General features: G+C 42.2%; 1 protein-coding gene across 1 annotated transcript in view; it reads right to left on the reverse strand.

Moving 5' to 3' along the window:
* The window catches only part of NID1 (nidogen 1), a 54,514-nt gene that overhangs the window by 18,280 nt on the left and 23,388 nt on the right, over window positions 1-12,846 (reverse strand). The window contains exons 10-12 of the mRNA XM_081186204.1: window positions 11,657-11,785; window positions 5,350-5,493; window positions 3,473-3,595 (exon numbers count right to left, since the gene is read on the reverse strand). Of these exons, the coding sequence (XP_081042330.1) occupies window positions 3,473-3,595; window positions 5,350-5,493; window positions 11,657-11,785 (396 nt within the window). The remainder of the gene's footprint in view (window positions 1-3,472; window positions 3,596-5,349; window positions 5,494-11,656; window positions 11,786-12,846) is intronic.

Raw genomic sequence — 12,846 nt, forward strand, 5'->3', positions numbered from 1 at the left:
TCCTAAAATGTGCTGTATCCATTAATGTGGTTTCTTGGGTTACTGCAGGCCTTGTGAACTGGAAAAGCTCCAGCTTTGTTATTGTATAATCAGTAGCAGTTGAAATGGTGCTAGAAAGTAAAACGTCAGAATACTGATTTTAGAAGCTGCTGGAGCAGGAGGGGCAGGATTCATCCCATTGTTTAGGCAAGCCAAAATCTAAGCCACAATGCATTTACTAAGGCTGTAGCAAATGTTTTAAACAAACAGTGGGACAGGGACATGCAACAACCACTACACAGATGGCATTTAAAAAACACTCCATTCTCTAGCTGTCATCACATAGTGAGCAGGTTCTCTGAAGTGACTTGCCATGTATACTGGACAACTTTAATGCTACCACGGGATTTTACTGTTTATATTTTGCTATGGTATGGGCACAACTGCCAAGTTCAGCCACCATATGCTACACACAATGTCCACAATGTGTGCACCAATCCAGTCTATTCCCCACCACCACCTGTGATCAGGTAGCTGAAGGTTACCCCAAAAAGTCTTTTGTGTTTTAGGTGATGCTCCTATGTGGTTTCAAAGAAAGGCAGATTAACACCTCACCATTAGGAGGCTGTTAGTGAAATCCATTTAATGCTGCTTCGGTCATGGAGTGCTACAAACAAGATACAGTGGTGCCTCGCAAGACGAAAAGAATCCGTTCCGTGATTCTCTTCGTCTAGCGGTTTTTTCGTCTTGCGAAGCAAGCCCATTGACGGATTAGCGGATTAGCGCTGTTAGCGGCTTTTAGCGGCTTATCGGCTTATCGGATCAGCTGATAAGCGGCTTAGCGGCTTAGAAAAGGGGGGGAAGGGGGGAAAACCCGCAGGAACTCGCAAGACATTTTCGTCTTGCGAAGCAAGCCCATAGGAGATTCGTTTTGCGAAGCACCTCCAAAACGGAAAACTCTTTCGTCTAGCGAGTTTTCCATCTTGCGAGGCATTCGTCTTGCGGGGCACCACTGTACGGACTTTTGCCACCAGTACATTTCCAATGTGAACTAGATTACCCACATTAACAATTTCAGTGAATTATTTTTATTGGTCATAGTCCCTAGCCAGAGAGTTTGTTTCTGTTTGGTAAACACAATCTACGGGAGATGAAGGGGTGACAAGTTTTGGACATCTGTTTCTTTTTGTAATGAAACAATGGAGCGTGAGGGAATAATGAAGTACAGACATTCTTCGTAGCTGCTGGAATGCCGCTGCTTACACCAGGAACTCTATTGCTAACAAGCCGGCTATGTGATGAACGTATGTAAAATTGCAGGCAACTTCCACAGCTACTTCAAGGAGCAGATTTGCTGTGTAAAAACTATTGCAGTACTGTATTTGCAGAATAAAATTCCCTAGCTTAAATTTAGAGATGCTGAAAGTGGTACCTGAATATATGAAGTGTGTGTGTGTGTGTGTGTGTGTGTGTGTGTGTTGACAACACAGACGCTGTAGAACATATAGTCTCATAGGCCCACAATAGCTTCAGTGACATTTATGACTGCAGCAAAATGCAGTGGTACCTCAGGTTACAGATGCTTCAGGTTACAGACGCTTCAGGTTACAGACTGCACTAACCCAGAAATAGTCCCTCGGGTTAAGAACTATGCTTCAGGATGAGAACAGAAATCGCGCGGTGGCAGTGCGGCAATGGTGGGAGGCCCCATTAGCTAAAGTGGTACCTCAGGTTAAGAACAGTTTCAGGTTAAGAATGGACCTCCGGAACTAATTGAGTTCTTAACCAGAGGTACCACTGTAGTAAATAGTTAGCAAGGCGAAGTTAGATGGCTCTTCCCAGATGAAACACTATGTTCTATTCCTTAACTACAAAACCCAAACATGTTGAAAGAGACAGGAACAGGTTTTCTTTCTTCTACTGGGACAGAAAAGCTGTTAGGCTGCTGTGAAAATAGGGCCATACAGGGCCTCTCTCTTTCCCATCCTCAGCGTCCAGAGCATCAATGAGCAGCTGACAGAAATTCTTACCAACGGAGTACTCCATAGGACTGATTCTGTGACAGTGCCATGTTCATGCTTAATTTGGGCACTGGCAACATACCAGCTGTTGCATTCCACCTGTAGAAATCAACTTATATCTGATCCTAGGTACTCTAGTATAGGACTGTCGGTTTATAAGACTGCTGTTGACATTCCAAAGAAGTGAAAATTTGTGTAACGAAGAATAGAACCTAATTTTATCTGAATCCCTCAAACCTAATTACTTATGGCCAACTTTGCTTTGTATCCTTCTGTTGACATTCCAAAGAAGTGAAAATTTGTGTAACGAAGAATAGAACCTAATTTTATCTGAATCCCTCAAACCTAATTACTTATGGCCAACTTTGCTTTGTATCCTTCTATTGGACCAAGAAATAACATACCTATTATGGGTGTATAGATTGCTATGCTAGATTATTATTACACACATGCTGCGGGCTATTTGTCTACCACTACATATCACAACTTTCATCTGTCAGAAAGGGATAGGAATTAGGGGGGAAAGCATCCTCTCTCTTCCCTTGAAATCACCTCCTTCCTTTCTATCTATACTTACCTCTCACATGAAAAAGGACATTGTCTCTTTCTCCAAAATTCAACATCCAGCACCCCATGTTCCAGGCATGATCCTTCGAGCAGTCATGTGCTTTATTTATTGATTTATTGATTTGCAGACCAATTATAAATATGCACAACACAATGCAAACAAAACCAAAACCTAATGCCCTATTCTGATTTATGCCCATGGTTCCTCATTCAGAGAAGGAAACCCATATGATAACACAATCTTAATTCAAAATAATGAAGTTACAACCCAAAAGGAAATCTAACATAATTAGCAAAACAATGCAAAGCAAAATTACAGCATTACTTCCAAACAGGTTCACAGTAGAGGAAAGATAGCATTTTTCAGCAAAACAAATAGCAAAATGGAAGAGAGAACACTCATCTTTCTGGAGTGAATGTGATAGTCTTATAAGTAGCATGGAATATTTTCTATTGCACCAACTGATCAGATTAGATTACATAGCTCTTAGTGCTCCTTACACAAAAATTCAGTATGTATTAGCTAAAATAATAAGCTGACAAAGGAGATATTTAACTCAGAAAAAAAGCCAGAATTTATGCAAGGCTTAATTTTCAAAAACATGTGATTCCCAACTGAAATCCTATACTCACTTCAGAATATATCTCATTAAATTCAATAGGCCTTATTTCTGAGTTGACATATAAAGGATTTAACTGTAAAAAGTCTTAAAGTAAAAAGAGAATCTTGATAAACTATGGAAAGTGCCATATTAAATAATCACTGCTTGATCAAATAATTCAGGTTTTTTAAAAATCAGAGTACACAGTTGTTAAACAACTTCTGTTCATTTAATGGCATTCCACCATGCTGTCTTTCAACAGATTGCTTCTGCTAGGATTTTTAGAAAAGAACATTTATTTACCTCCTGTCACACACTGGAAACCATCCCCACGATAACCTGCCTTACACTGGCAGCTGAAGGACCCTTGTGTGTTATAGCAGTAAGCATCCGGATGACAGCGGCTCAGCTTACATTCATCTTCATCTATAAAAGAAAAGGAAAGAAAGACCATATTATAAGTTGCACTCCTTTTAAGGAACTGAAAAATATGCATGTAGGCCAGACTTAAGTCCTCTGTTTCAAGGATCTGGACCTGCACCCTGTTTCATACGCTACCATGAAACAAACATCTCATTCAGCCAAGATGTTGGGCAGCTATGACCACGCACATTGGTCAATGTTTAATGATCTAATGAGTTTAAGTGTCCAGTGACTCACCATTCAAATAACTGATGTTTTGAGTTTCATAAGCAATGTTTTATACATGAACAGATTGTAGCTTGGGCAGTTGGTTCCAAAGCATAGAATCATAGCAAGCCAACCAGACTGCCAAAAAGACAAGGAGATAATCTATTGGACACAGCATACCATGTGCTAAACTAGGGTAACCTAAACTAGGACAACCATGTTATGAGAGGAAAGGACTCAATGTGACATAGGTAGCTTGGGGAAACAACACTGTGCATTGCGGTGCATTTCCACTAAAAGATTACTTTATGATATGTGCGGTCAGATGAGCTTTATAAATGGTACACTAAAGATCAGAAATCTTTTAACTGTTGATATGCAAATGAGGATGCTGACAATTTAAGATGCATCTCGTAAACATGGATATTATCGCTATCGATTTGTTTATTTCTGCGATTTAGGATAGTCACATGCATTTGGGAAAGCGTGTTCTCCTTCATGGAGAGTACGTGTTGCGGTGGGGTCTGCTGAGCCACCCCTCTGTTACCAGGCAGGGTCTCTAAAGATGACCTGGGGCAGTGATTGGTTCACTGGGTTGCTGGGGTAAAAGTTATGTTGCAATTTTGGTGGGAGGGGTAAAATGTTTAAATACTCTGCACGCAGCCTGGAGCTTTCTCTCTGCTGCGTGCAACGGATCACCCGCCCACCCGCCCTTGAGTAAGGGGTTGTTGCATTGACCTTGCTATGCCTGTCATGGGGTCGTCTGCCGTTGGGGCAGGGGCCTGGTAGGAATTTTGTCCATCTGGCTGATTGGCTGGGCCATTTGGTTTTTGCCTACTGCGTAGCAAATCGTCACAACTTGTAAGGCTGCGGTTAGGCATTGGTTATAAATTGGTGGAGGAGGGGTTAGGATAGGCTGGGCCTGCCCTTCCATGGTTGCTGCGAAAAGGGAATTCCGTTAAAGGAATCCTGGGGCTTGCCATCTTTTCGTCCAATCCCTGGAATGGGACTAGGGCCGGCAAGCCTTCAGAGAGCATGCGGATGAGAATTGAGGGTCTGTGACTCAGCTCCATTTCTCCCCGACTTGTTTTCCCGCACTGTCTTTCGGTGGTGCCCGGAAGTCAGTTCTGTCCCCAGGCGGGGGGACAGATAGTCTTAACCAATGCCTAAACAACTACTCACGGTTTTGTATTTAAATAAAGTTGTGGCCAAAATTATGCCAAAAACCTTAAACAAAAATTAAGTGTGCGTTGTGAGTTATTTGGGGGGTGGCTTGGGGACCTTGACACGCAATAACAACACTTCCATATGAATGCCAGCAAACAACACTAGTAAAAAGAGGTTTTTAGAAAAGATTAAAATGTGGAGAAAATGTGTGTAGCGAAGACAGTGTGGAAACTCTGCTTTATTCTGGTTTTAGATTCCCAACTCAAAAAATTGTTACAGAAAGCAAAAAAGCCAAAACAAATTATTGAGGATCAGATAACCAAGCTGTACAAAGGCCTCCAAGGACAAGACAGAAGGGGGGGGGGTTCCATGGTGCCACTTACCCTCGCAGGAACGTCCATCCCCAGAGAAGCCTGGTAGACATGCACAGATATAAGAAGAGCCACCAGAGTATATGCAGCGGGCACGCTGAGGGATGTCACAAGTGTGTGTTCCCGTCACACAATGATTGACGACACGTTCAATAGCTGCAAGGTAGGAACACTCACTTTAAGATTTTTTTAACAGAGGGAAATGCGAATGAAACAAAAATAAAACTAGAACTAACATTTTCAGTTAGTTCTAGCATAAAAACTAACACTACGCTAAGAAGAGATAACATTTTACATTACAGCACACTGAAAACTGGGTGTGGAAATCACACTAATTGTGAACAGCCCAAGCATTACTTGAAAGCTGTTTGGGGTTTCCCCAGACAATCCTATTGCCACCAGTAGTTAAATTGTATTTTGTCCTTCAAATCTATTACAGTTTCAACGCTTTCTCACTTGGGTCTTTGGGTTTGTTAGTCATCTGGCGGTCCTACTCCGCCAGTTACTTTTCCTTGTCATTTCTTTCACTCCCTTTAAGCCATGGATTTCTCAAACTTTCTTTTAGTGTGTTCAGTCACATGCAGCTGTTCAGTGACCACCTTTTTATAAGGCTTGCTCACAATTCTACATAAGGTTACACTTCTGTGCTATCCTATATATAATCATTCCTCCTTAATGTCTTCCCCACTAATACTTTTGTTGCAAAGCCATAAATATTATTATTTTCACCTAACAGCTCTCTTCCACCCATCCTTGTCAACTGTACAAGTTATCCTCCCTGTCTCCTGGGCATGCGGTGAGGAACAGACCATTATACACAAAGGAAATGGCCTGTTCCCCAAACTACATGCCTAGGAGACAGGGAAGATTACTTCTTTCTCTTGTTTTTTTGCTCTTCAGTGGCAACAAAATTTGCACTTTCCTTGATGTATGGGGACATGAATAAACTTCTAATTGCTGGCCTTTCTTCCTCATAGCCCCTTCAGTTAGTTAATTACACAACCTTCAAGATGCAAGTCCTGTTCTTCAGCTGATCTCTTCACTCAGCTCCCCTTATTCATTTTTTATGTTTTCCCCTCACTCTACATGAGCTTATCAGCTAACCATTCTCTCATTATTAAATCTGTGTTTTCTTCCATTGTGCTTTCTCTCGAGTCAAATTTTTCCCACAATCCCTCCACCAACCCTACTTCTTCAAACCCTTATTAGTTTTTTTTACTTCCCTCCATTGTTTGAACTAGACAACAATGCTTCAGAATTTCTCAGGAAGAAAATGAATACTACAAGTATTGCCCATTGTGCGCAAAATTTAGATTCTGGAAGTTTAATCTACTCCATATGGTTCAGTAGAAAAAATAATCAAACCCAGAAATAGAGCATACATTTTCATAGTGCAATACTGTATTATTATTACTGTTATAGTTGCTATTATTATTTTAAATTAATTAGTTTAATTTATATCCCATGCTTTCTCCCAAAGGGGCCCAGGGTGGGCAATTGATTTTATTAAAATGACTTATATACTGCTCTTCAGAACCATCATCTCACAAAGCATTTTACAATCACTAAAATACATCAACAACGATAATTAAAATACAGTAGTAAGACTACTGATTCTGATTACAATAAGAGACTGGTTACAAACATAGACTAAAGTATCATAAAGCCAGCATTGTACACCTGGTCCAGCCAGTCTAACTGAGGTGCCAACTTGACATTTTCATTCCCAAAGACCATTCTAAAGAAGTATGTCTTTAGAGCTTTTTTTAAAAAAGAGTTCAGTGAAAGGGGCCTTCCTGATTTCTTGTGGAATTGAGTTTTATAAATGGGAGGCCTCTGCAGAAAAGGCCCTGTTCCTTATGCCCACCAGCCAAATAGCTTTTACTGTTGGGCATCTCAACATGCCTTCTTTCATAGGTCTTAGGATATGAGTAGGGCTGGTATGGGTGCAAGTGGACTCTAACCTGATCCCAAACCATTTAGAGCTTTAAAGGTTTTCACTAGTACTTTAACTTGTCTTCGAATTGTACTGGCAACTGGTGAAGTATCAGCATGATATAATCTAATTGGCCAGGCCAAAAACAAGCCAGATGTATTCTGCACCAACTGTGGTTTCTGAGCTACCTTCAAAGGCATCCCAAAGAGAGAAAATTGCAGTAGTCACTTTTGGAAGTTGTTAATGCCTGAATGACCATAGTAAGGTCTGACCTCCCCATCAATGATTGGTTGAATTCTACCATCCAAGATTGTTGGGTTTCCCTATCCACAATACTTCCATCTTATCTGGATTAAGCTTCAGATTGTTTAGCCTCATGCAAACCAGAAGAGCCTACAGACATTTGCTGAAGCTGAAAGGCATCAAAATACGTAGGTAAGTGAGGGACCACTATAAATCCAAGCTGGCTTTATATTACAACAAGGAGGTTAACCTGGGCCATTTAGAGCAAAAACATAAACCTATTAAGAAGGCATTACCAAGAGGTAAGGATATTGCACAAAACTGAAAGGGGAAGGACCTGAAAGAGAAACAAGATTCTGGCAGGGCTACCTTTCTTACTGTGGCCACCCTGAGTAGAATGCGGAAAGCCAGAGCCTGTCAAGCCTTCCTCTAAAATACATTTAAGGACTAGGGAGTAATTTAAATGAAACAAGTTCCTCCCCAGTTTAACAGCATGAGGGACAAGATAACACTCTAAGGCACCCCATAGGCCAATGGCTAAGGGATGAAACAAACGACCAAGCACCACCATCTGCACCTGAACCTCCAGGAAAGACTGAAGTCACTGCAACACAATTCCTCCAAATCCCAATGGAACAGCCAGAAGATCGATGATCTCAAAAGCTACTGGGATAAGCACTGTCATTCTGGCTGGCAGGCTGGCAAGGTTTCTAATCAAGAGGTTTGAATACCTTAATATCAGCACTTCCCTTCCTCCCCTCCCCTCAAACCGAGGCTGGTGCTGTGAAATGAAATTATCTACAATGACAACATTTGCAAGGATAATAAAACACTAGAGGCCTCTCGCAAATGCTGCTCACACAGAGAATGATTTACTATCTTACTAAAAACTAAGCCAAAGATGACCAAAGATTGTAATTTGGCAATCACATCAGGAGCTCAGTAAGATATAAAAACATTGGCAGATGCATGAGTTCTAAACAAATACAAAACAATACCAAACTGAACAAGTCACTGCTAGGTTTTGACATCTGGGATTTAAGATAACTCTATACTCTGTATTCAAAACATGTTAGAAATAAAAATATTTCTACCATTCTTAAATCTAAAATTCATGTAAATTTTTAAATTAAAATTTCATTTTTACTGAAAAGGGGAGCCTTGTTTGATTCTGATTTTTTAAAAATTGCTAATAATGCCTAAAGTAGCCTTCACAGCTTGCTCTATGGAAGTGTTTCCCAACCTTTTTTGGGCAAAGGCACACTTGTTTCATGAAAAAAATCTCGAGGCACACCACCATGCCAGATGGGGAAAGGTCACTTTTTACTTATGTAAAAAATAAAAAAAAAAATAGTAACAGCATAGAAGGTAATGGTTAGGCTAGCATCCCTCTTCCAAATATGCTAGGTTTTTATTTGCAGGGACTGTTCTACATGGGAAAGCATTCAGCACTGTCATTCTCCCATCTGCCATCTGAATTGGTACTATTCTGGGTCAACTTACTCTGCTGCATGTGTAGATGAAAATGGCACCAAGTGTGGGGGAGGGGCAGAACAGGTTTCAGATACAGGATATTAAGCATACACGTACTTCAGATTGAACTGGTTGCTTGCTTTGCAAGTTTTCATTTCATGAAAGCGGTTCTTCTGAGGACTAAACCCTCAGAATATCTGCCTTTAAGGCACACACAGCTCTGTTTTACAACACCTCACTGCTGCTCTGCACCTTGCTTTATGTGCTGCTCAAGGCAGCTGCTTCATTCTATCTAATAGTAAAGCCAGTCCTAGAATTGGCAGCTAAATCTTACTTTAACACTAAAGGTGAAGTAAATGTCCTCTCCACCACACCTTAAAGCTGCAGGCTTGTTTAATAGGGGGCAAGACATGCCATGTCGCATGTATAGCTCTGTCCTCCAAAAGAGATAAATGGTCACGGGGCTTAGGGGGAACAGGCAGGGGTTTTGCTACTTCTGCCCCCAACATCTGCCGCCTGAGGCACTCACCTCACTTTGCCTAACCATAGAGGCAGAAGTGAATTTTCTTCCAAGTGAGCATGCACAGAATCAGACTATTAGAGGTTATCCACTATCTTTGGCAAAAGAGTGAGCTAACCAATTACTTCTGGGGGAAAGAGAAAGAAAGTAAACCGTTCAGGAAATGCTTTGCTGTAGTCTCAAGCTCAAATTTCCTTCAAACAGATGTTTAAACAACTAAATGCAAAAAAGGAAAGATTTGATACAGTTGTTTGGCACATCCTACAAAGCTGTCTGTGTAAAGCTTCCACAAATCCTCTCATGTTACATAACTTTGCCATGTATTTTATCAGTCTTCATATATTAAAGACATTTATTATTGGCTCAGCTGCACTTACAAGTCTTTCATCTTCCCCTCAGTACTCCTTACCAAAACTATTTACATAGGATGCTATTAATGGATGCTATTAATGGAAAAGACAGCATAGCTATCTCAGGCTTGTAGAACTTATTCTCCTCAGCCCAAAAGTAAAAAATAAATAAATCTTAATGGTATTGATTTAATAAGGTTTCGGATTTAAATGAATATACGTTTATATATACAAATATGTATGTTTGAAATCTCAGTTGCAAAGAACACAGTATTCAAATATGAACTATAAGGAGGGCTGTCTTAAGCAAATGCAGTGCCGGGGTGCAAAGATCCACCCAGCACGCCCCCCCCCCCAGGTTGCCCAGTCCCAGAGGAGGGCAGAGCCGGCCAGCCACCTCAGTGTCTCACTGGCTCAGTTGCCCCCGAACTAATGGCGCAGAGCCGCCTGCAGCAGAAGAGCCCATCACAGCACTCCGACCGATGGGTGGGCTCCTCCCTGGACTCAACTCTCAGGCCCCGAACTCTTGGCCTGGCATCCCTGAGAGCCTAGCGCCCAGGTGCCCCACACCCCTAGCACCTATGGGCAAGACAGCCCTGAATATAAGTGATGTCACACATGGGGGAGTTGTTTTGTTTACATATACCGTATTTTTCGCCCTATAGGATGCACTTTTTCCCCTCCAAAAATGAAGGGAAATTTTGTGTGCGTCCTATGGGGCGAATGCAGGCTTTCGCTGAAGCCTGGAGAGCGAGGGGGGTCAGTGCACACCGACCCCTCTCTCTCTCCAGGCTTCAGGAAGCTATCCGCTAGCCGTGGGAGACGCAGCTCTCCCACGGCTAGCGGAGAGCTTGCCTGCACCCAGAAGCTTGGGGCGCGCTGAGCTCAGCACGCCCCAAGCTTCGGGCTTCGCACAGCTCTACGCTAGCCGTGGGAGAGCTGTGTGACTTCGCGCAGCTCTCCCACAGCTTGCGGATAACAGCCTGTTCTGGGGGCTGGGGTCGGGGGAAGCTCAGGCTTCCCCCGCCCCAGCCCCGCACCTGGGGGGGGAAATAAATTTTTTTCTTTATTTCCCCCCAAAAAAACTAGGTGCGTCCTATGGGGCGAAAAATACGGTACTTCATAGCTCACTTTTTTAAAGTTGCCTGGTGATTCAAGGGAGAAGTGGGGTAGCCTTCTCCTGACTCTAGTCTGTTGGCTCTTGCTTTAATGCTTCTGGATAACATTCAGAAAAAGCATTTAGGAATGGTATCTTCAGTTTCTGTACAACTAGAGCCTAATCATCCCAGCCTCCTCTATAGTTTGCTATTGCAGGATACATCTCTGACCCATAGCAAGTTGTGGATGAGAGAATGGACTGCTGCAGTGATGCAGATCAAAAGTGGGAGAGCCCGTTCCAGGATGCTAAGTTTCTGACCTGGAACAGCATGCAGTCTTTAGGTCAGGACCTGGCATCCCTACTGAGGGGGAGAACAAGTACTTTGCATGAGTTAAAAAGGGCCCTGGCTGAGCTTAAACCAGATGCATGCTTTGGATGATGTCCAAAGCAGACCAAGCCTGCAGTGCCTATCCATAATAATCCTTTACAAAACCTAAATATTGCCTTTCCCAAATCAAGGAACAGCATTCTTTACATTTCTGATATTTTTCAAATAAAATAAACAAACTTTTTTTTTTTACAAAAACAACCAACAAATTAAGGGAGGTATTAAAAAAATAACCTCTGTTTGATATGTTCTCCATCAGATCTCAGTTTCCTAGTAACAATAACAGAAAGTTTCCAAAATTAAAACTCACCCACACACATTCGCCCATCAGCTGAGAACTGATATCCCTCTAGACACTCACATCGGAAAGTCCCTGGCTGATTAATACAGTCTGCATTGTCACCGCACACTGTTGGTTGCTCCTGGCATTCATCTATATCTACAAAAAGAGGCAATGTTATTATACAGAGGTCACTAATATAATTCCTGAAGGGCAGGCCATGACATATGTATAACTTAGGCATCTATTTTAGCTGAAGTAAAGTTATATATTGAAAGCCTGTTTAAACTAAGCTATTGTATGTGACTGCAGTCCAATGCCTAGATTAAAATAACTGAATCTCCTCTGATTGCAGGATTTCAGTATTTGACAAGTAACATGTCAAGGCACAAGTGATAAAGTGCACAGTGTCTTACTCTGCCATTTGGTATGTTGATTCATTTGTACCTGACTGATTCCTAAGAGCTTGGTACAGTAATTTAGAATTGAAACAACATGGTCCAACCTAGATTCAATGCACAGTTGTAGATAAAAATTCCCCTGATTTGAATTGATTTCTAATAAAGTAGCCTCAGGATGCTGTGAACTTGAGGGGAGGAACTGTGGAGGAATTAGGCTACTTTATTGAGGGACGTGGGTGGCGCTGTGGTCTAAACCACAGAGCCTAGGGCTTGCCGATCAGAAGGTCAGCAGTTCGAATCCCCACGATGGGGTGAGCTCCCGTTGTTCGGTCCCAGCTCCTGCCCAGCTAGCAGTTCGAAAGCACATCAAGTGCAAGTAGATAAACAGGTACCACTCTGGCGGAAAGGTAAACAACATTTCCGTGCACTGCTCTGGTTTGCCAGAAGCGGCTTAGTCATGCTGGCCACATGACCCGGAAGCTGTCTGCGGACAAACGCCAGCTCCCTTGGCCTACAGAGTGAGATGAGCGCGCAACCCCACAGTCTTCTGTGACTGGACTTAACAGTCAGGGGTACCTTTACCTTTACCATATTATTTCCTCTCCAGCTATTTTTCTGTTCAAAACCACTCCCACCTCCTTTTCCCTCAAAGATGGGCAAGTCCTCCTTTAAGTCTGTTGAAGTGGGGCTCAGGCACCCTCATTAATTTGTGTGTCTTTCAGTAATTCAGTTTTACTAGCAACCAGAGGTTAAACTAACCCCTTTCCAGCCCCAGGAGGAGTGCAGGGAGCGTTCATGTGACACACCTACACACTGCAG

The sequence above is a fragment of the Podarcis bocagei genome (genome assembly GCF_964188305.1).
Source record: "Podarcis bocagei genome assembly, chromosome: 3".
NCBI classification, from domain to species: domain Eukaryota; kingdom Metazoa; phylum Chordata; class Lepidosauria; order Squamata; family Lacertidae; genus Podarcis; species Podarcis bocagei.